Here is a 23,875-nt window from a genome sequence, read left to right on the forward strand (position 1 = left end):
ATTATAATTTGAGACGGCATGTTCTCATCGGCACTGTGACTGAAGTGTGTCCTTATTGCAGGGCTCTTAAATTTAATGGAGAAACAAAAGGAATATGTTGCGCTGCTGGAAAAATTAAACTGCCTCAACTTGGAGGACCACCAGAGCCATTACAAACTTTGCTTGCTGGATATACCGCAGAATCAAAGCATTTCCTATCTAACATCAGGAAATACAACTCATGCTTCCAAATGACGTCGTTCGGCGCAGAAATCATCACAGCTCCATTTATGCCAACTTTCAAAGTCAAAGGACAAATTTATCATAAAGCCGGCTCCTTCCTTCCGTTTCAAGATAGTCAACATAAATTCCTACAAATGTATTTCATTGGTGATGGCAATGATGAATTGAATGCATGGCATAAAAAGGTCCATCGTTTCAAAACTGCAACAGCTACTTCACGAAAAAAACAATTTAGTACATTTGTTCAAAACAGCAATTGACATGATGCCATCTGATACACACAAGATTGTTATTCATGCTGACAAAATGCCTGCTGGAGAACATGTGCGAAGATTCAATGCTCCAACTATAGACGAAGTGGCAATTGTTATAGTCGGAGATCAATCTTGACAGGACCTTTCAAAGGTGAAAATGTCCTCATTCCTCGCATTCCTATGATTCCAACAGATATGCCATTTCAATTTAAGAGATTGCAATTCCCAATTCGATTGGCGTTTGCAATCACCATCAACAAAGCTCAGGGCCAATCTTTAGAATTGTGCGGTTTAGATCTAGACACAGATTGCTTCTCACATGGACAATTATACATTGCGTGTTCTAGAGTCGGCAAACCAGACAATCTCTATATCTACACAGACAATGGAACAACTAAAAATATTGTATATCCACAAGCATTGTGAAATTAAACATATTAGAAACATTCGCTTTGTCTTTTCTTTCTTTTCAATTTAACCAGACTGAGCCACAGCAACGCGTGGCAGGGTACAGCTAGTAAAACACATAAAAACAGATTAAAAACGTAGTATACATGATTAAAACATCCTAAAAACATTCTAAAAATTCACTGGAAATTAAGCGTTCTCTAGTCTCCTTGTCTGAAAAGAGAGAGTTTTTGTTCTCTACAAATGCAGAAAATGGCTGCCGTCTGGAGCTCTGCTTGTGCCAGAAATGGCAGATGGAGCTCTGTTGCGTGGCCTGAGGCATTCTTCCAATAGGAAGGCCTTGCCTGCAGGTGCAAGGCCAGGTTGCTGGATCATGGCCAGAGTCTACAGAGAGTGCTTATATAAGGACCTGGATCTCCCAGTGCTGTAGCTCCCTGGCTACCCGGCACTTCCTCATAGCCTCCAGTTGTGTTCCCAAGTATCCTTTGGCAGGGCTGGGCAGAGGGGGGGGGGGGCAGTTGGCATAGAACCATAGAATAGCAGAGTTGGAAGGGGCCTACAAGGCCATCGAGTCCAACCCCCTGCTCAATGCAGGAATCCACCCTAAGGCATCCCTGACAGATGGATGCTTTTAATGGAATTGTTTTATATGTTATTGTAAAGCGCCTCGATGCCAGAAATGGTGAGGTGGCGCTATAAAAGTGCTTTTAATAATAATAATAATAATAATAATAATAATAATAATAATAATAATAATGGTTGTCCAGCTGCCTCTTGAAGGCCTCTAGTGTGGGAGAGCCCACAACCTCCCTAGGTAATTGATTCCATTGTTGTACTGCTCTAACAGTCAGGAAGTTTTTCCTGATGTCCAGCTGGAACCTGGCTTCCTTTAACTTGAGCCTGTTATTCCGTGTCCTGCACTCTGGGAGGATCGAGAAGAGATCCTGGCCCTTCTCTGTGTGACAACCTTTTAAGTATTTGAAGAGTGCTATCATGTCTCCCCTCAATCTTCTCTTCTCCAGGCTAAACCTGCCCAGTTCTTTCAGCCTCTCTTCATAGGGCTTTGTTTCCAGACCCCTGATCATCCTGGTTGCCCTCCTCTGAACACACTCCAGCTTGTCTGCGTCCTTGAATTGTGAAGCCCAGAACTGGACGCAATACTCTAGAGGAGGCCTAACCATGGCTGAATAGAGAGGAACCAGTACCTCACGCGATTTGGAAGCTATACTTCTATTAATGCAGCCCAAAATAGCATTGGCCTTTCTTGCAGCCATATCGCATCATTGGCTCATATTCAGCTTGTGATCTACATGGGCCTATGATTTTGAGGGCCTACTCTGAGTCCCCCTGGACAAAGTTGCTTGATTTTTCTGTTGTTGTTGATGAATTTGCCCAAAGAAAAGCACGTAAAGCACTTCTGAATGTGAAGAAGTGATGTCTTATGTAAATTTTGCATAAAAGTGCTTGCCACTACCTTTTTTATAAATCATTCTAGTTCATATGTATTTAGAACTGATTCAAAATACTTAATGAGCAGTTTGAAATGGGGCCTACATTTCCCATCTGGCCCGGGCCTATTACCAGCTTTGCCCGGCCCTGTCCTTTGGGAGTCGTGTCTCCTCTTGCCATTGTCACTTCCTTTGCCACCTCCCTTCCTCGGTCCCCAGCACTACAGAAGCAGAGGCTGTCGGTTGGCTTTTCCACCCACCCCTGGATTTGTCTCAGCCCCATTTAAAGCACTCTACGTCGTAGCCACCACCATGTCACAAGGCAGCAAATTTCATGAATTAGTTATGTACGAAGAAGTACTTTATTTTTTCTCTCCTGAATCTACTCCCCAATCTATTTTGTTGGATGACTGTGAATTCTAGTATTATGAGGCAAGGAAGGGAAATCTCTCTCTGTGTGTGTCCATATGTGTCCCCAAGTATTGACTTGCAGTGTGTCAATAGTTTTATGTAAATGGGAGACTAGAGGTTTGTATTTGGCTGTAATAAGTGTCAAGGGTGCTGTTGATCAAAGGCCTTGCAATCTTCTTCTCTGTACAGTGTTTACGATCGAAAAGGTCATCTGTGCCCATTTGATACTGGTCTCATAGAAAGGAATATTGAACTCTACTTCAGCGGCGCTGTGAAGCCAATATATGATGATAACCCTTGCCTAGATGGTGAGTGTGACCTTTCAGGTGGGCATCGAGGGCAGGGGTACACGACCTGCAGCCCAGGGACTGCATGCGGGCCCCTGAGGCCATTACTGTTGTCTCCCAAGAGTGCCATGACCTCACACACACACACACCAGAGATCCTCCTACACATGGCTCCTTCCTGTCACTGTTAGCAGCGAGGAAAGAGCAATGTGTAACGAGATTGCTTGTGTGTGTGTGTGTGTGTGTGCGCGCACACGCCCTCAACCCAGCATCCCATGCAGCCCTTGAGGCCCAAAAGGTGGTGCAGCCCTGCTCTAGGGCCTCCTTGTTTCAAGTCCCAGGAAATACGAACCTTACTCTGATATCTATGGGTCCTTTTGGGGGTTTTTTTGGCTGCCTGAGATTTGTGTTTCAAGCTGGTTGCCTAGACTTGCAGCATGTTGATAAGTTTGCTGGCTTTTACTTCCCGAAACCTCCAGATGGCTGGAGTTAACAGATGGAACCTTTTAAGCGATTGTGTTCTGATCTTCAGCTGTATTAGAACGTGTTTATCTTGTGTAGTGATCACACTCATGTAAAATGAATGCCAAATAGTGCCAACTCTGAATTGTTAATGCTTTGTGTCCTCTTGACATGAGCTGGTTGCCAGACGTAAGGCTTTAAAGCCATGCTGGCTGGGAATGATAGGAGTTGCAGCCCAGCACATCTGGAGGGCACCCGGTTGGGGAAGCCTGGCCTAGATTGTCTGTCTTCCTAACTTGTATGTGCAGCTGCGCCTGCAGCAGTGGCCGGCAACTTGTAATCCAAGAACTGAGTCTGGCCCTCTGGGTCTTTCCTCTCTGGGACCTCTGTAGCCCATAATCCCAGGGTCCTCTTCCCTTAAACATTTTACCAAGGTTGGTAGGAGTAATAACAAGCAGTAGGGACCTGCTCTCCCTTCTATGCCATGAAAGGCCAAAGGGACACACCACTGAGTTTCCCAGTTGCTTCCTGAGAAGAGGCACTGGACTTGGGCTGGCAATTCAAGTGGCTTTAAAGCATGATGCTCATCTGGGAAGGCATAGGCATGCGTTAAATCTCGTCTTCATTCTCATCACTGATTCAGGCGGTGTCCGAGCCAGGAAGATGGGCCCCATCAATGCATGGTGGATCACTGGCTTTGACGGAGGGGAGAAGGCTTTGATTGGCTTCACCACAGGTAAGCTGAATAGAAACGTGCTGAAGAAACCGCTGGTGGCAGTTGAGTTGCCAGGTCTCCCGACTTTCATTTCCCATTCATCAGGGGTGTCAAACCCCAGTTCCACGGGCCAAATCTGGCCTGTGCAGGTCACAGTCTGGCCCTCTGGAGTTCCCCAGATGGCCTCACCCCCCTTCCCAGATCATTTTGTGAGGTTTTTCCCCATCCTGAAAGGTTAAAATGCCTCATCTAAGGCTTAGTTACTACCACGAAGAGGATTGAGCTAAAATATGCTGGTGTTTTTTGGCCCCGCCCCTTTTTGCCTTTCACCCCTCCCCCCCACTGGAATGTGGCCCCCCGAGAGCTTCTCCAAAATGGAATCCAGCCCTCGGGTCAAAAGAGGTTCAACACCCCTGGTTTAGAAGGTCACAACCTAAGTTGCCCTAATCACAAAGTCAGTTCATGACTAAAGACACCTGCTTGTACCTCAAGTCCTGTGCACTAGACCACGTGTTTGCATTTGGGTTCTAGCTTTTGCGGACTACATCCTGATGGAGCCGAGCGACGAATACGCCCCCATCTTTGCCCTGATGCAGGAGAAGATCTACATGAGCAAGATCGTTGTGGAATTCTTGCAAAACAACCCTGACGTCAGCTACGAGGACTTGCTGAACAAGATTGAGGTTAGTTTGGCAGATCAGGGTTGCTGTGCTTTGCGTCTGTATCTAAAGAGAGAAGCCAAAAGCCAGACACTCTTAATATAGCTGCTGTTCTCAAAATGGATGTTGCAATCCTGAGGATTTGGGTTTATCTGGCCTTCCTTTTCCAAGGTGCAAAAGTGTGGTTTGGATGGCGATGGAAAGGTCAAGTTTCTGTACACCCCGTCGCTACCTTGGAGAAGTCGCGTTTTGTGAACCGGCTATTGGGCGGTATAGAAATGTAATAAATAAATAAATAAATAAATAAATTGTTCCTTGGTAGAGCGCGAGCTTTTTTAGGCCTAATGTCCCAGGTTCCATTCCTGACATTGATAGGTGAAGGTTCCCGTGTAGCACAGTGGAGACTTTGTGCATAAGGTCCTAATGAGCGGTAGCTCATCAGAGTAAACTGAACTGGGCTGGCTGGACCACTTGATTTGAAACCACGCAGCTTTTCTTATACTCTGTCTGGGCACCTCGCCATCAGTGATGTCGGGCAGAAACTGGTCCACTGCTGTGTTTTTCCTTAGAAAATGTTATATATCTAAAAGCTCATTTTCATAAAATTAATTAGTAACACAAATTGGGCAGTTCCAAAGTTGTGATGAGCCTTTTTTTGTTTGTTTAGGGAAAGGTGGATTTATATAAAATATAGCTCTAGTTCTTTTGGTGTGTTAAATTTATAGTGCAGTTGTCTGTCTTTCTCTTCCCCCCTCACTCCTGGCGCTTCCTTACAACAATCCTGTGAGGTAGGTTTTGCCGAGAGAGAGAGAGTCATGCAGTGAGCTTCAAGACTGAGCAGGGATTTGAACTCCCCAGAGCTGTTCCTGCACTCTAACCACTACTCCAGACTGCCTTTCAAGATGACTGAGCAGCCACCTTTGCTATTGCAATGTCTTTTATTTATTTATTTATTTATTAAATTTATATACCACCCCGTAGCCAAAACGCTGTGGGCGGTTTACAAAAGTTAAAAGCTTTGTTCTTGCTCAAAGCTGAGTTGGATATTTGGAAACAATAGAATTGTTTGATCCTGTCATTCTGTCCAGACCACAGTCCCTCCCGCTGGCCTGAACTTCAACCGTTTCACAGAAGATTCCCTCCTCCGGCATGCCCAGTTTGTGGTGGAGCAAGTGGAAAGCTACGATGAAGCAGGAGACAGTGACGAACCTCCCGTTCTCATCACCCCCTGCATGAGAGACCTGATTAAGCTGGCTGGAGTCACTCTGGGAAAGAGGTATGGCAGCAGCGGCAGCAGCAACGGCGCTCCAGGACTGGCCAGGAAATGCAGGACAAGTAGTTCCTTCTATTGGAAACTGCTCTTGCTTTGATAAGGATCGAGCACAGGGCTTTGCATTCTTTGCTTTTAAAAAGAGAAGCAAGAAACATAATGTGCAACCTCACCCAAACGCAGAATTCTGCAACCTGCATAATCGCATGCACATTTGCATAATTTGCAGTGTGTATTTTTCTCATTCTGGGTAGACCTTGAGCAAGGAGTTACGTTCAGCACTGATGCCCCAAATCACTGAGTTTTAGCCATTTGGGTGGTTTTTGAATATTTAGGAGACGTTGCCCACACACTTTTGGAGCAGATTGTCACAGCCATAAGGGTTAAAAGCTTGCTATAAAAATGAAAGATTCTCAGGAAACAGAATTCTGTGCCCACTAGCAGATTCTGGTCCATGGATCCCCCAACACTGTCCTGCTGTAATAATGTAGGAAGGACCCAGACTGGCCTTCATCATATCTGAGAAATGGGGGTGGACTGAGCTGTTTCTAGGCAACTATGTAGTAGTGGCCTCTGTCAAAATGGGGGTTCTTCTTAACCTGGGTCGGCCTATGCAGGGGCAGCAGGCAAGTGTCTGCAGGGACGTGGAGACCCCTGCCCTTCTCCATGTCTGTAAGTGATGAAAGCTTCCTACAGGAACATTCTCCCTGGAGAGCTGTGTATGGCTTTATTTATTTATTTATTTAATTTATTTAAGGATTTTTATGCCGCCATTTAGCCAAAAAAGGCTCTCATGGCGGCTTACAAAAGTATTTCTTGACAGTCCCTGCCCACAGGCTTACAATCTAAAAGACATGACACAAAAGGAAAGGGGATTGGGAGGGAGGAGGAGGAGGGGGGAAAGGAAAGCAAATTCAGGCACTACAATCTTAGTTGGAAAGTTCAGCAGTTACAGTTGGTAGCAGGAGGGAGGGGGCTCTCAGCTGGAGCTGGACCCAGGCACGGTGGAGAGGTGCCTAGCTGCTGCTTCCTCCCTCACTGGTGGCCTCTGCAGAGACAGTTGGTAGCAGGAGGGAGGGGGCTCTCAGCTGGAGCTGGACCCAGGCACGGTGGAGAGGTGCCTGGCTGCTGCTTCCTTTAGGCTTTCTTAGCACAGAAAGCCCTTGATATTCTCTGTGAGCTTGTCTAATCTGGTGCCCTCCTGATCTCTTGGACCACAACTCCCAGCATCCCCAACCAACAAAGCTCAAAGTTTTCATCACACAGAAAGCCCTTGATATTCTCTGTGAGCTTGCCTGGCTCTGCCTTGGAATTTAGGCCTAGGTCAGTCTTCCCCAGCCAGGTGCCTTCCTGCTCTCTTGGACTACAAGTCCCCTGCTGTTTGAGGTTGCTAGAAGTTGTAGTCCAAGAGACCAGGACGGCACCTGTTTGCGGAGGGCCGACCTAGTTCATGGCTGAAGTGGTAAACCTGCTTCCGAGATGTACAACCATGGATTGTAGGTGAGGGCTCACCTGATGGGATGCTCTCCTGCACTCTGCTTTGGGGAGATGGGCTCTAGACTAGCCTTCCCTCTATTCCCCAAGGACTATTTTTGAATGGAGGAGAGCATTCTGCCATGCCTGCACTTCAGAGAAGTGCAGCCCAGCCGAAGGTTTAACACTGAACATTGTCTTCTACCGAGTCATACCATTGGTCCATCGAGCTCTCCACCGTTTCAGATGGGAGCATTTCTCAGCCCTGCCTGGGAGTTGAACCTGGAATGTGTTACATGCAAAACACGAGTTCTGCCACCCAGCGACAGCCCTTCCCATGGTTCAGCGCTGTGCTATCTGAAGGGACGCATGGGCGAATAAACATTTCCCCTATCCACAGGGCAATAGAATACCGTAGCCGCTTTGAGGCAGAGAAGGGGGGATTCATTTTGTTCCAGGTGACCTGGGATCCGGATACATCCTGCCGGCCTGCTGTTAATCCCACCACTGTTTTCTCCTTACAGGCGGGCAGCCAGAAGGCAGGCCATCAGGCACCCCACCAAGATCGACAAGGACAAAGGACCCACCAAAGCCACCACTACCAAGCTGGTCTATTTGATCTTTGACACTTTCTTCTCGGAGCAAATAGAGAAGAATGAGAAAGAGGAAGACAAGGAGAATGCAATGAAACGCAGGCGCTGTGGCGTCTGTGAGGTAACTATCCAGTCAGGCTGCCCTGCAGGCCCAAAGCCTGGTTTTGCCTGCAGAAGTGGGGGTGACGGGGGTTGCATTGGAGGCCTGGGGCTCCAGCATTCAGGAAGCGATGTTTCTACCGTATTTCTTCGATTCTAGGACGCCATCGATTCTAAGGCGCACCCCATTTTTAGAGATGTTAATTTGGGGGGAAAAGGGCATCTTAGAATCAAAGAAATACTTCCCTCACCGCCCAGCCAACCTCCTCCCCCCCCCCCCCCCGGGCTTTCTTCTAATGGTTGTGTCCTTTTCTTTTTTCCCTCTGTGAGAGAAGAAACTGCCGTTTGTGCGGGAAGAAGGGTAAAAAAGGTTGAAACAGAGTAAACGTAACTCTCCAGTCTCGCTCTTTACTAGTCTGTGCACCAGGGGACAACGACACGCGAGTAAGTCCCATGGAAATCGATGGGACTTACGAATAAATTTGCCTAACGAAAAAACAGGCGCTTACCCAACCAGCTCCTCGCTCGCATGGCTCGAGGCTGCTGCAGGAGCTTCCTCTTTTCCTCTTACCGTATTGCTTCGATTCTAAGACGCCATCGATTCTAAGATGCAGTCCATTTTTAGAGCTGTTAATTTAGGGGGAAAAGTGCGTCTTAGAATCGAAGAAATACGGTATGTCACCTTTGGCTCCCTGGTCTCTTCTTTTTGGCCTCCCTGCCTTACTGAAAACCTTCCTTTTCTCTTTCCTGCCACCACACTGCTCCTGGCCCAAACATCCGCAAATTCTGCCACCGCAGAGATGTCTGGTTCAAAATGTGGGCATGCCCATTAAGCTCAACCTCCTGTGGAATTTGCTTAACCCAGCCAGCCTTTCCCAACCCAGCGTCCTCATTACTGTTGGACTACAGTTACCGCCATCCCATTCAGCATGGCACTAGGCTGGGGAAGGCTGGCTTCACAGATGGCTTTTACTTGGAGCAGGTGGGCAGAAGCACGAGCCACGAACTCCTACATTGGCCACTGTTCCCTGACCCTAATTTTCCATCACTACAGGAAGTGTCCCTAGATATGCTTGCAGAGTCGTCTAAATCTCTGCGAGAGAAGACCACCGTTGTACCTGCCAAAAGGGGTGGGGTGGGGTGGGGCACTCTCTGCACCAAAAAGGGGAGCCCAAAAACGCTTGAAGTAGGCTAACAAGTGGTGTTTGTGGCAGGGTGATTTGGGAAACGAGTCTCATTGCTGGGTACTTCTTGACAGGGGCAATGCAGTGCTCTTAGGGCAAGCCCTTCGTTTTCAGAACATCCTGCCCCATAAAGTCTAATGCAGCTGGAGTGGGGGATGTCAGACCTGGGGACCACATCTCGCCCTCCTGGGGTCTCAGTCCAGCTTTCCAGGGGTCCCACGTGGCCACGCCCTCCTTCCCCTGGCCCCACCCCTTTCCCCCTACCACCAATCACTTGGCGGCTTCCGGATTCTGCAGGTTTCCACCCCGCCTTCCATTCTCAAAGGATGAAATGCCTCCCTTAACGCTCAGTTACTGGCAGTAAATGCTTTAAGCTCCAATAGGCTGGTATTTTGACCCCACCACCTTTTGGCTTTGGCTTTGCCCCTTTTTGTGTATCTCACCTTGGGCTAAAAGAGGCTCCCTGCAAAAAGTGGGGCGGCCCTTCCTTTCGACCTGGGTGGTTGCGATATGGCTACAAGAAAGGCCAATGCTATTTTGGGTTGCATTAATAGAAGTATAGCTTCCAAATCACGTGAGGTACTGGTTCCTCTCTATTCGGCCCTGGTTAGGCCTCATCTAGAGTATTGCGTCCAGTTCTGGGCTCGGACGCAGACAAGCTGGAGCGTGTTCAGAGGAGGGCAACCAGGATGATCAGGGGTCTGGAAACAAAGCCCTATGAAGAGAGACTGAAAGAACTGGGCAGGTTTAGCTTGGAGAAGAGAAGATTGAGGGGAGACATGACAGCACTCTTCAAATACTTAAAAGGTTGTCACTCAGAGGAGGGCCAGGATCTCTTCTCAATCCTCCCAGAGTGCAGGACACGGAATAACGGGCTCAATTTGAAGGAACTGTTCCTGACTGTTAGAGCAGTACGACAATGGAATCAGTTACCTGGGGAGGTTGTGGGCTCTCCCATACTAGAGGCCTTCAAGAGGCAGCTGGACAACCATCTGTCAGGGATGCTTTAGGGTGGATTCCTGCATTGAGCAGGGGGTTGGACTCGATGGCCTTGTAGACCCCTTCCAACTCTGCTATTCTATGATTCCCTCCCTTTACTGTCCTTCATTTTAGACACGAGCCTTTTGAGGTCCGTTAGTAATTGCGATGGATAGTAGATGGATCGACCTGGACTGTTTCTTAGCAGCGGCTTGTTTTGCATTTGTCATCTTTGAAACATCGGTCCAGCCTTCGAAGTGCACCAGCAGAGCTCGGCCAGCCCACATTTCCTTGTGAGCTCGCCTACTTTGACGGCTCATCCGGCAACAGTCGGGTCATGTTATGTCTATTGACTCAGCCCATTGCTTTTTTCTCTTTCCAGGTTTGCCAGCAGCCGGAGTGCGGCAAATGCAAGGCTTGTCAGGATATGATTAAGTTTGGTGGCAGTGGGAAGTCAAAACAAGCCTGCCAACAGCGGAGGTAATTATACGACCTTGGTCTTGAAGTTGTACTGTACAGCGAGGTGTTTGGGGCAGGGGCGTCTGTGGCTCAACGGAGCCTTTTGTTAGCTATTTTATTTGTTTGTTTGTTTAATATCTCGAGCCTCGTGTGGCGCAGAGCGGTAAAGCAGCAGTTTCTGCAGCTGAAACTCTCCCCACGGCCTGAGTTCGATCCCAGCGGAAGCTGGTTTCAGGCAGCCGGCTCCGATCAACTCAGCCTTCCATCCTCCCGAGGTCAGTAAAATGAGTACCCAGTTAGCTGGGGGAAAGGTAATAACGGCCGGGGAAGACAACGGCAAACTACCCCGCTGGGGGAAAGGTAATAACGGCCAGGGAAGGCAACAGCAAACCACCCTGCTATAAGGCCTGCTAAGAAAACGTCAGCGAAAGCTGGCGTCCCTCCAATTATTATTATTATTATTATTATTATTATTATTATTATTATTATTATTTATTTATTTATTTATATAGCACCATCAATGTACATGGTGCTGTACAGAGTAAACAGTAAATAGCAAGACCCTGCCACATAGGCTTACAATCTAATAAAATCATAGTAGAACAATAAGGAGGGGAAGAGAATGCAAACAGGCACAGGGTAGGGTAAACAGGCACAGGGTAGGGTAAAACTAACAGTATAAAGTCCGAACAACATCAAGTTTTAAAACTTGATGTCATTACTGACTCCAAGAGTCAGTAATGACTCAGTGCTTGCACGAGAGGTTCCTTTCCTTCCCTTAATATCCCACCTTTCTACCAAAGAACATCACTCAAGGTGACTTGCAATAACACCTAGGTTAAGAACAAAATCTTAATTAATACCTGACATGAAACCAAATATATTGAATACACAATTAAATACAAATGAAATAAATAGCGCCAGCCAATTAAACCTTCCTTGAGGAAACAGACCAGTTTATATGCCAAACACCTGCCTGAGTAAACAAGGCTTTACCTGCCAGTGGAAGGACAGCTGGGGGAAAGATCCTGAGTGTGGGGGAAAGATCCTGAGCGTGTGCTCTTGCTTTGTAAATTCAAAGCACCTCGGTGAACCAGGGGGATGGTCGTCTTTCGAAAATGGCAACCCAAGACTGACGGCATTCCCCTCCCTAGATACATGAAGAACGGTTATGTGTAAACTGCTTAGGGATTTTGTTATATTAAGTGGTATATAAGTATTAATAATAAATGAATAAATAATAAACGTGTTGCCTCTTGAAATATATTACCCTGTGGATTTGGAAATAATAAGAATTGGACAATTAGGAATGTAGGGTTTTATTACTTTCCTTCTGGTTTTCTATCTCTGAGCAGCTGCATCTCGCTTCAGTCCTGTCTTCAACCTCAGCACTACAATAACAAGGGCTTGGAAACCTTCAGTTTTTAATGAAGGGTGGAAGTGATCGTCTAATGAACAGCCCCAGCCTTCCCCAACCTGGTGCCCTCCAAAGGTTTTGGGTTAAAACAACTCCTAGCATCCCTAGCCATCAACAATGCTAACTGGGGCTGATGGGTGTTGTTGTATCCCAAAACATCTGTTCTGGAAAACTGAGCTTTTCAAAAGAGCTGTGGAAGGTGTTTAATGCTGCACAGTGTCCAATTTCACAGAGTGTTGTAATAATGAGACAAACATTGGTGCAAAGCACTGAAAAGATGTACAAAATTAGAGAAGGCAGTAATTGATATGAATGATAACAACCAAGTGCCAAAGACACACAACTACTATAGTAAAATGCAATATACTAAAAAAAAAAGGGGTGAACACTTAAACCAAACCAAAGTTCCTATAACATAATAAACAACCATAAACAGTCATAGTACACATTAGAATAATGATATACAATTGTAGAAACACAGAATCACAAAAGATGAAGAAAAAATATGTTTGAGGTTTTTCTGCCAGGCTTTAAGCATTCAAGTGGAGATATATACAGAATGAAGTTTGGAACCCCTGCTTTTTTGGCCACGGCATTTATCCCTATGGTTGGTATAATTCTGAAGAAGCAGACAGCGAAAACGGAATTAATTTACACCGGTAGCCTGTTTGCCTATTGAAAGAAGCTTATGTCAGTTCAAAAAATACTGTTGAGATTTGTGTTTACATTTTGTGATTCTGTGTTTCTACAATTGCATATCATTATTCTAATGTGTACTATGTTTATGGTTGTTTATTATGTTATAGGAACTTTGGTTTGGTATAAGTGTTCACCCCTTTTTTAGTATTTTTAGTATACTAGCTGCACCCAGCATAACATACGCCGTTGTAGCATATCTTAAAGTTTATTAATTAAATATCGCGGGGATGCAGGCTGCTTGGAGGCCGCTGATACAGCGCCGTCTGACAGACCGGGGGGGGCAGGTGTCCCCCTGTCCCTGGGGTTCCTGTCAGCCTTGGGCCACCCGCCCAGCTCACATGCGATCAGGCCGGGGCCTCAGCTCGCAGCGGGCGAGCGGCCTCCCACCCGGCCGTGCCTCACTCATGCTCCGGACCGTGATGCTGCCCCCTTGTGGGTGGGGGGAGCGAAGAGGCAGAAAGGGGGGTAGGATTACCTTGGAAAGCCTGGAGGAGTCAGGCAAGGGGCTTAGCAACCTGTATCAGCTGACGTTACACGTTGTTACTGTTGCTTAGCAACCTGTATCAGCTGAAGCCTGTATGGAAACATACCGATTGTATATTATTATAGTAGTTGTGTGCCTTTGGTACTCGTTGTTTGTTATCAAGGATTGAAAAGAGCCACAGAAATGAGAATCCTACAACTCCCGGCATGCCCCAGCCAGCTGGAGCATGCTGGGAGTTGTACTTCTGTCTGTCTAAACGTGTATAGGATTGCACCCTAAGATAAATTAATTAGCCAGAATTTTGGAAATTGAAAGGATAAGCATTGTTATAATATTTCGATGGCATAAACCAGCTTGCGAAATGTGAGCAACTCGTAGAATTGGGTGTTTTTTGGCCGGCAAGGTCAGGAGAGAGCTGAATGATAATGCCTTAATTTCTCAACTGCTGCGAGCACTGTGTGTTTTTAAACTTGGTTTTAGGTGCCCCAACCTGGCTGTGAAAGAAGCTGATGAAGACGAAGAGGTGGACGATAACATCCCTGAAGTGCCCTCGCCCAAAAAGATGCTGCAAGGGAGGAAGAAGAAGCAAAGCAAAAGCCGGATTTCCTGGGTGGGAGACCCTGTCAAGGTATGCCACCTCTGCGGGAAACGGCACACGTTAAGCCAGTTAAAGAAAAGGGAGCTAGGTTTGGGTTCTGCTCTTAAGTTGTGTATAGGGTAGGCCCCCCCTGGAGTTTAACAACTTGATTCTGCCTGTCACAGTGTAATCGATGTTGCCTGATTACCAGACAGTGTGCATAAAGGGCTGGTGCCCTTTTTCAATCCATTTCTGATTTAGACGCTACTTTGACCTTTTAAAAATTATTTACTGCACAAGGCCTAGGAACTTGTTTTTTAACAAACAAAACAGAGAGGTCTTCAGAGAACTAAGGAGGGTGCACATTGCAAGCCAGGTTTCTTCAGTCCATGACGAAACGGCAGGGCAGAATTCTCTCATTTCCTCTTTGCCAAGAAAGAGAGCTCTGAGACGTGGTGTCGGTGGACTTCTTGTGTAGGCTTCCAGACCCCAATATCAGCTCTTATCTTGTCCTGCCAGTAGCTGGTCTACCCTTTTCTGTTTACAGAGTGATGGTAAGAAGCACTATTACCAGAAGGTTTGCATCGATTCGGAGACCCTGCAAATCGGCGACTGTGTTTCTGTCAGCCCCGATGACCTCACGAAACCTCTCTATCTGGCAAGGTGCGTACAATAAACGTGTGCCATCGTGGACTGATTGGTAGAGGGCTTGTGCCTGGACCTGGGTTCAAACTTCAAGTTCTACGACAAAATGGATAAAATCAGGGATTTTCTATCAGTCCTTTTTATAATCTGGGAATAATAGGGACTGGCTTAATGGGCTGACTGGGAGGATAAGGCTGCAACCCTATATGTATTTACCCAGGAGTAAGCGCCATTGAACACAATGGAGCGGAGCTTGCTTCTTAGCGGGCATGTAAAGGATTGTGCTATAAATGACAATTATCGTTTAGCATACGTACACGTACACACTAGCATGGTAATTGTCGTGTCTAGCCTTGCTCCCCCTATTTTGGAAGAAGGTGTTTCAGGTAATCAGTTAGAATCAGACTCTGAGGTAAAGGAGTCGGCCCCAGATGCAGGCCAGCCTGTACCAGTGGGGGACAGAGCTCTCACGCTTTCTCCTCCAGCTGGTCGTGATCTCTCTCCAGAGCTTACCTCGTCAAGGGCAAATCATACAGAGGGAGGGGGAAGCCCACATTCTTCTGAAGGAGAGGGCACCGACAGGCTAGCTGATCCTAGGGTGCACTGCAGGCTAAAACGAACAGAGTGGAAGGAAGGCGAGGGAAAGTCGGCCAGGCTCATATTGCATCTGAAGCAGCCTCAAAACTAGCCTCTCTGAATGTAACACATTTTGGGAAAAGGCTTTCCATTCTCCTTGAAATGACAATTGTCATAGAATCATAGAATAGCAGAGTTGGAAGGCGCCTACAAGGCCATCGAGTCCAACCCCCTGCTCAATGCAGGAATCCACCCTAAAGCATCCCGACAGATGCTTGTCCAGCTGCCTCTTGAAGGCCTCTAGTGTGGGAGAGCCCACAACTTCCCCAAGTAACTGATTCTTGCTTAGTTTGCAAAGTTTTTGCCTAGGGAGAAGTTTCCAAGAGATTAGACTCTCTTCAGGTGGGAAGAGATGTTGTTTTGCTTAAATAAAGCTTTGTGGGTTAATTAGCAGGCCTCGTTTTTTTGTCTCCTAAGAAGGTAGGAGGTTTTTTTAAGGAACACGACGGTAATGTTTAGAAAGAAAGGACCTGTCTGTTAGACCGTTCTGAACACGTTGCTGTTTGATTGTCAGAGGGTTGTATCCACCTTCTGAATACATTTATGTGTTGTTTTACTAAGCTTTTGCAGCACAGAAGCTGTGAACTTGTGAACTAGAAAGCCACTCTGTTAACACAATGGCCAACTAGCTGTTGACTATAGACCCACAAGCAGGGCACAGGTGCAACAGCACCCTCTCAACCATGTTCCCCAGCAACTGGCGTTTATAGGCTCACTGCCTCTGATACTGGAGGTTGCACAGTATAAAAATGCAATAAATAAATAAATAAATAAAAGCCATCTGGACTAGTGGCCAATGAGAGCCTTCACCTCCAAAATGTGCAATAACACTGACCTGCCTTTTATAACATTGTCACTCAGTTTGTTAGCCCTCACTGGATGAGGGCTAACAAACTGAGACTCAATCCAGACAAGACGGAGGTACTGTTAGCGGGTGGTTCATCTGTCCGGCGAGGTGATGTTTGCCCTGTCCTGGACGGGGTTGCACTCTCCCTAAAGGATCGGGTCCATAGTTTGGGGGTGCTCTTGGATCCAGAACTGTCACTTGAGGCACAGGTGAACTCAGTGGCAAAGAGCACCTTTTATCAGCTTAGGTTGATATACCAACTACGCCCTTATCTGGACAGAGATAGCCTAGCTACAGTTATCCATGCTCTGATAACCTCTTGTTTGGATTACTGTAATGCGTTATACGTGGGGCTGCCTTTGAAAACGGTCCGGAAGCTTCAGCTGGTACAAAACAGGGCAGCCCGTTTACTAACAGGGACTGGCCGGCGAGATCATATTACGCCAGTCCTTTTACAACTTCATTGGCTGCCAGTCCAGGTCCGGGCCCGATTCAAAGTGCTGGTATTGACATTTAAAGCCCTAAACGGTTTGGGGCCAGGTTATTTGACGGAACGCCTCCTCCCATATGTACCTGCCCGGACCTTAAGATCATCTTCAGGGGCCCTTCTCTGTGAGCCCCTGCCAAAGGAAGTGAGGCAGGAGGAGGGCTTTCTCCGCTGTGGCACCTCGGCTGTGGAATGAGTTCCCCAGAGAGGTCCGCCTGGCGCCTACACTGTACTCCTTTCATCGCCAGCTGAAGACCTTTTTATTCTCCCAGTATTTTAACACTTAATTTTAACTTAAATTTAAATTTTACTGTTTTAACTTTGTATTTTAATTTTATATCAATTTTGCTGAGTAGTTTTTATTCTGGTTGTGCTTTTTATACTGTATTGTGTATTTGTGCTTTTAACCTGTTGATTGTCTTACTATGATTTTAATTTTTGTGAACCGCCCAGAGAGCTTCGGCTATTGGGCGGTATAGAAATGAAATGAAATGGAATGAATGAAAGAAAGAAAGAAAGAAAGAAAGGAAGGAAGGATAGTCTTTGGGGCATTCTTGGACTTGCACAGAAACGGGGGTAGAACCCAGAATTCCTCTTCCTTCTCTTCCCCCAAGTGCTCTTGAGTGCATTATTACCAACTAGAGCTCCTTGCCTGGGAGTGTTTGGGACACAGCAAAAAAGGCACTTCAAACAGCGGGAGACCTTTGGGGTAGGTTCGTTTTGGATCTCATTCTCTGCCCTTCTCTCTCTCTCTCTCCTCGCCAGAGTCACAGCCATGTGGGAAGATGCTAACAATGAGCCAATGTTCCACGTCCACTGGTTCTGCCGTGGCACCGACACCGTCCTGGGAGCAACCTCTGACCCGCTGGAACTCTTCTTGGTGGATGAATGCGAAGACATGCAGTTGGCTTACATCCACGGCAAAGTCAATGTCCTTTACAAGGCTCCCTCGGAAAACTGGGCCCTGGAGGTACGTTGAAGAGTCTTGCAGCTTTGGCAGTTGTTTGTGGGAGGGCGACGCTGGCGTCACCTGTAGCGCACAGGCTAAGGGGCTGCCTGCATTCTCCTGGATATCTTATTCTCAGGCTCCTAGAGGGCCCCGGGGAAGTGGGCCCTCCCCTCTAGCGCACTGCCATCTGGGGTCCCCAGATCCTCACCACTCAATAGACTTACTTGGGGACTTGCCCATCAGTAGCATTCTAATGGCTGCTGCAATTACCAGAGAGGCCCATGAGCAGGCACAAGGGGGAGGCTGGCGGCAGCGAGATCCCCATAATCAAGGGGGCGGCCCGAGCAGCAGCAGTCACTAGGGATGGGGCCAAGTAAAGAGCGGGCCCTAGTGATCTCTTCCGGCAGGCCTACCCAGTTGAATTTGAAAGTGCCTTTTTTTAATGGTGTGCTGCTTTTAAGGATGCACTGGTTTTAAACGTTTGAATTAGTTTGTGTTGTACCCTGCCTCGATCCAGAGGGAGAGGCAGGTAAGAAATAAATATTTATTTATTAAATTTATATACCACCCCATAGCTGAAGCTCTCCGGGCGGGTTACAAAAGTTAAATGAAGATGGGGAGTGCTGTGAGGCTGAGAATTATTACACCCACATCATAGTTGGGGAGAGCTGAAGGAGTTACTTACGGTGACACACTCACCTAGGCAATTCATTAAATAATAATAATAATAATAATAATAATAATAATAATTTTATTATTATTAGGCCCTGGCAAATGTCCCAGTATACTGCTGCAGTAAGAGAGACAAGCTCTGGTGCTGGTAAAAAAAACCAGTCTTTTCTTTAATAAATTCTTTTTAAATTAGCTCTACACGTTCCAGATAAAACACAAGTACAACATACAGTAAATACTAATTAGAGGTAACATCCCTGCCCATGTTACAAAGACCTGGGCCCTGTCTACACACCGTTCCGAAGGTGCCCCGAAGCCCCTTGAGGGCACCCCGAAAACGCTTGTGTACTATGTACCTTAATCGTCCCCAGAAGAGGCGGAGGAGGAGGCGTCCTTCGGCAGTGCAGACTGTGGGCGGGCTGCTCCAGGCTCCGTTTCCCTTTAGCCAGCAGGCCCTGCGAGAGCTTGCAGCAGTGGGGCTGGGTCGTGGGAGGGAAGAGAGCGGACGGGCGAGGAAAGGGGCGGCGGCAGCGGAGGAGGCCCCTGCGCGGTCCCGGGGGCGTGGGAGGCGCCCTCCCCTTTCTTCGCCCGTCCGCTCTCTCCCCTCCCACGACTCAGCCCCGCTGCTGCAAGCTCTCGCAGGGCCTGCTGGCTAAAGGGAAACAGAGCCTGGAGCAGCCCGCCCGCAGTCTACGCCGCCGAAGCACGCCTCCTCCTCCTCCTCTTCTGGGGACGATTAAGGTATGTGCTACACGAGCGTTTTCGGGGCGCCCTCAAGGGGCTTCGGGGCGCCTTCGGAATGGTGTGTGGACAGGGCTCTGAAGGCCAAGCAGATAATACTTATAAAACTTTCTTATGAAATCCTAAGTCTTGTAGCTAAGTCTTGTCATTTCTTCTTGTAGAACATCACTAGAATTTGACCGTTCCTGTCGGTCTCTTCCGCCAAGACCCTTGTTCATGCTTTGGTTATTTCTCGCCTGGATTATTGTAATCTTTTGTTGACCGGTCTTCCTTCTTCTCATTTGTCTTCATTCATCATTCGGCGGCTAGGATTATTTTCTAGGCTCGTCGTTTTGATCATGTCACCCCACTTCTAAAATCCCTCCACTGGCTTCCTATCTCTTATAGAATCCAATACAAGCAGCAGCAGCAGCAGCTTCTTCTTCTTCTTCCTTTTAAAACCTGTCATGATGTGGCTCCTCCCTACCTTTCGTCCCTTATTTCACTAACACCATGTCTCTTACCTGCCCAAGAGTTTCCACATCTCTCGCTCGTCTTCGCCCGTTCTCGCTCGCTGCCCCCTATGCCTGGAATTCTCTTCCAGTGCATTTGCAGACCACGACATCAATTTCTGTCTTTAAATCTCGCGTGAAAACATTTCTTTCCTCGAAAGCTTTTTAACCGTAGCGTGGTCATACTAGTCTATATTTTAGTTTTAATGCCCCCTACCTACCCTGGTTGGTTTTTCCCCTCCCTCCCCTGTCTGTTACGCTGATTTTAGATTGTAAGCCATATGGCAGATTGTCTTGTTTTGTTTTGTTTTGTACAGCGCCATGAAAATGGATGGCGCTTTATAAATAAATATTAATAATAATAAAAAATCCTGGCTCTAAAGCATAATAATCTGTTTCTCTATCGCAACACGAGACATTAAACATGCTTTTATACAATTTATAACAATATACATCAGTGGTTCCCAAACTTTTTCAGGTAACCGCCCCCTTGGTTCCACAAACTCATGCCCAGTGCCCCCTACCTTACACTCTAAAAATCATTATTCAGAATAGAGGTTTTCAACGACCCACTAAGGAAGATAATAACAATAAAATTCAAAACAGTAACAATTTAATATTTATTTAAAATCCAAAGCACCCACCACAGGCTTGCCGAGGGAGGGAGGGAAAAGAGTGAATGCCTCTGTTTTGTAGCCAGCATGGCGGGGCACACCAAGCAGGGTATGTCTCTTCATTAGAGTTTGGTGCTTTTGAAACATTTCAATTCACCGTTAAAAGGACTCTTCTTAAACAGTATTAATACATGTGTGGATTCTTCCCCTATATGGCTTGGGACCAAACTACCTTCTTCCATAAAAATGTCCCTGGGTTTTAAGACCTTCTGGAGAGGCGCTTCTGGGAAAAGACCACCTCGAGCGCCCCCCTGCCGCCCCCTTGCCTCTTAATGCCCCCCTATGCAATCCCACTGCCCCCAAGGGGGAAGTACCGCCCACTTTGGGAACCACTGGTATACATGATATAAGAGTGTCTCTCTCTGCATCCTGTGTTTGCTGTGGATCTGCTCTCTCCGCAATTGTCCCACATCTTATCATGTCAAACCACTGACAGTTGTAGCCACAACTAAATTGAAACTGAAGCTTGGGCTTTTTTCCTCTCCCCTGCTCCCCCCCCTCACTTTCCACTCAAGGGCTGTGTTGCCTTGTGGGCGGTTTGCCAGGGGCTGCATGTTGGTGGTGACAGAGCCAGAACCTAAAGTGGTTGGGTCATTCATTTTCTCTTTCTGCTACTCCCTTTTCTCTCTCTCTCTCTCTCTCTCTCTCTCTCTTCCCACCCAACAGGCTGCCAGAGAAAGGAGAGATGGTTCTGCATGCAGAGGGCATTTGAATTTAGGATGCCCACCCCTGTTTTAAACACATGATTGAATCTCTCTTACTTGAGTGCTTTCCATGTGGTGGCATTGAGAACATTCTGCAGCCAGAACATCCGTCATGAGACAAACTGATGGGAAAGGGCATGAGCTTTTACAGCTCCTGTATTGAGCATGTGTGTTCTGAAATCCATAATGGCCATTCCTTGTCTTGCTTAGACAATCTGTTGTCCCTCGTCCCCTAGGGAGGACTTGATATGGAGATCAAGATGGTGGAAGATGATGGCAGAACCTATTTTTACCAAATGTGGTATGATCAAGAGTATGCCAGGTTTGAGACTCCACCAAAGATCCAGCCCACGGAAGACAACAAACACAAGTTAGTTCATGGGAGTGAATGGTTCTGGAGGGTGGGCAGCGGGCGTTTCCAACTGGAATGCACTGAAAACAGAGCGGAAGACCAAGAAATGTGTGGCATTGCGCATAACATGGCTTTAAGGCAAAGCTTTAGGTGCTAGAGCTGCTAAACTTCCTTCTAAAATTGGGCAAGGAAGAAGAGGTGAGGCTCTGGTGCTGGTATCAATAGCAAAACTGGCTTTAATATTATTAGTATCAATAAAACCGGCAGAAGTTTTTCTTGACAATATATAAAAGATGCGCTCGACATTTCGGATTACTGAGAATCCTTCAGGAGCTAAAATAAATTTAATTAATATACTGTTATAAAAATGTACCTTAAATTGTACAGCATAGCATATCTCAAACGACATGGACAAACCCTAAGAATATAGAACATCTTGATAACGTTTTTATTGTCTCTTACCACGACCCTTGTAACTCTAGTTTTTATAACACAGTTTTTACGTGAATTATTCTCACATCAATGCATACGTATCTTCAAGCTGCACATTTACTTTTTAAGCGAAAGAACTCTATATGAAGTCACATATACAATCCAGTCCACTTAAGACCAAATAACTTGACCCCAGTTTCAGAGTGAATCTCAAAATAATGTACTTAAGCAATGCTACTCATTGTCAATCTTATACAGTGTGCAAGGGAAAAGACCAACCTGTAACGTGAAATGTTTGTCAAGTATTTATTTATTTATTTATTTATTTTATGTTATTCTTTTTGGTGGACTGAAACTCTCCCCACGGCCTGAGTTTGATCCCAACAGAAGCTGGTTTCAGGCAGCCGGCTCGGGTCGACTCAGCCTTCCATCCTCCCGAGGTCGGTAAAATGAGTACCCAGTTAGCTGGGGGAAAGGTAATCACGGCTGGGGAAGGCAATGGCAAACCAACCCCACTGGGGGAAAGGTAATAACAGCCGAGGAAGGCAATGGCAAACCACACCGCTATAAGGCCTGCCAAGAAAACGTCAGCGAAAGCTGGCGTCCCTCCAAGAGTCAGTAATGACTCAGTGCTTGCACGAGAGGTTCCTTTCCTTTTCCTGTCTGAGGCAGTAGCCTCTCTAGAATAACAGTCTGTATCACCTGACCCTAATTGTTACTGATTTATAAATGCCCTCATAGCATTGCTTAAGTACATTATTTTGAGACTCACTCTGAAACTGGGGTCAGATTATTTTGTCTTAAGTGGACTGGATTGTATATTTGACTTCATATAGAGTTCTTTTGCTTAAAAAGTAAATGTGCAGCTTAAAGATATGTATATATTGATGTGAGAATAATTCAGGTGGACCTGCAAAAAAGCAAAAACTTTCTGGATACAAATTCATTCTGTAATCAGATGTGGCATCCAACTCTGGTTTAACAAATCTTCCTCTGACCACAGTAAATTGAAGGAAACAAACTCGGTTCAGCATCTACAGAAATCGTGTTTGTGTATTTATTAGAAACGCTGTCTGACTTGTATGTTTTTATATATATTTTAAACTTTTTTAAACCGCTTTGTTAAATAGAGTTTAATAAATTATATTTAAAAAAATTAATTTTTTTTTAAAAAAAAATCACTCTGTAATCCAAAAAATCCTAAAAATTAATATCCAACTGAAACTGGAATACATTCTTTTGGGATTTATGGATCAGCAGATGAGAAAGAACCATGGGACTATATTCTTATATATGACAACAGCTGCAAGATTACTATATGCACAAAAATGGAAGGGGAAAATAGTGCCCATAGTAGAGGAATGGCTATTGAAGCTGTTTGAGCTAGCGGAGACAGTGAAACTCACGGCAATAATGAGAGAAAAATCGACTTTAAGATTTATAACTGAATGGGAACCTTTTGTAAACTTTATGAAGGGACGAGAAAAAGATGACTTGTATATCTGTGGATTCAACCATTAATGTAGGAAATGTTGAGAGAGAGATTTGGATTTGACGGTGATAGAATAAGAAAAAAGAATAACAACATTGTTACATATTTTTGGTAGGGAGAATATCGGAAGAACATTTTATTTTTGTGTTTTTTGTTTGTTTTTGCTTTGTTTGATTTTTATGGGTGTGTCTGTCTACATGTATTATATTTTGCTCTGTAGTGTTTTTTATTTATTGGTGTTTGGAAACAATAAAAAATATTAAATCAGCAATTTATTTTAGCTCCTGAAGGATTCTCAGTAATCCGAAACGTCGAGCGCATCTTTTATATATCGTCAAGAAAAAGTCCTTTTTTTAAAAAAAACATATTAAAGCCGGTTTTACTATTGATACTAGCGCCAGAGCCTCCCCTCTTCTTCCTCGTCCAGCTTTAGTGGTGTTTCTCCCTTCCGCCTCTCCCCTTCCTTCTAAAATACCATTTATTTATTACATTTATATACCGCTCCCATAGCCAGGGTTCTCTGGGCGGTTTACAGAAATTCTAAAATTAAGATAAAAACGAGTATACAAAATTTTAAATTCTAAAACACAGAACATACACACATAAAGCATTAAAAAACGTTAAAAAACTAAACATGTGGGTGATTAAAATGTG

General features: G+C 45.8%; 1 protein-coding gene across 2 annotated transcripts in view; it reads left to right on the forward strand.

The window, feature by feature from the left end:
* DNMT1 (DNA methyltransferase 1) overlaps positions 1-23,875 on the forward strand; it is a 73,685-nt gene that overhangs the window by 28,477 nt on the left and 21,333 nt on the right. For both annotated transcript variants that reach the window (XM_063119561.1, XM_063119562.1), the window contains exons 11-20: positions 2,933-3,051; positions 4,136-4,228; positions 4,739-4,890; positions 5,955-6,142; positions 8,134-8,323; positions 10,846-10,943; positions 14,003-14,150; positions 14,647-14,762; positions 17,480-17,684; positions 21,182-21,315. In XM_063119561.1, the coding sequence (XP_062975631.1) occupies positions 2,933-3,051; positions 4,136-4,228; positions 4,739-4,890; positions 5,955-6,142; positions 8,134-8,323; positions 10,846-10,943; positions 14,003-14,150; positions 14,647-14,762; positions 17,480-17,684; positions 21,182-21,315 (1,443 nt within the window). The remainder of the gene's footprint in view (positions 1-2,932; positions 3,052-4,135; positions 4,229-4,738; positions 4,891-5,954; positions 6,143-8,133; positions 8,324-10,845; positions 10,944-14,002; positions 14,151-14,646; positions 14,763-17,479; positions 17,685-21,181; positions 21,316-23,875) is intronic.

The sequence above is a fragment of the Elgaria multicarinata genome, chromosome 3, assembly GCF_023053635.1.
Source record: "Elgaria multicarinata webbii isolate HBS135686 ecotype San Diego chromosome 3, rElgMul1.1.pri, whole genome shotgun sequence".
Classification (NCBI taxonomy): domain Eukaryota; kingdom Metazoa; phylum Chordata; class Lepidosauria; order Squamata; family Anguidae; genus Elgaria; species Elgaria multicarinata.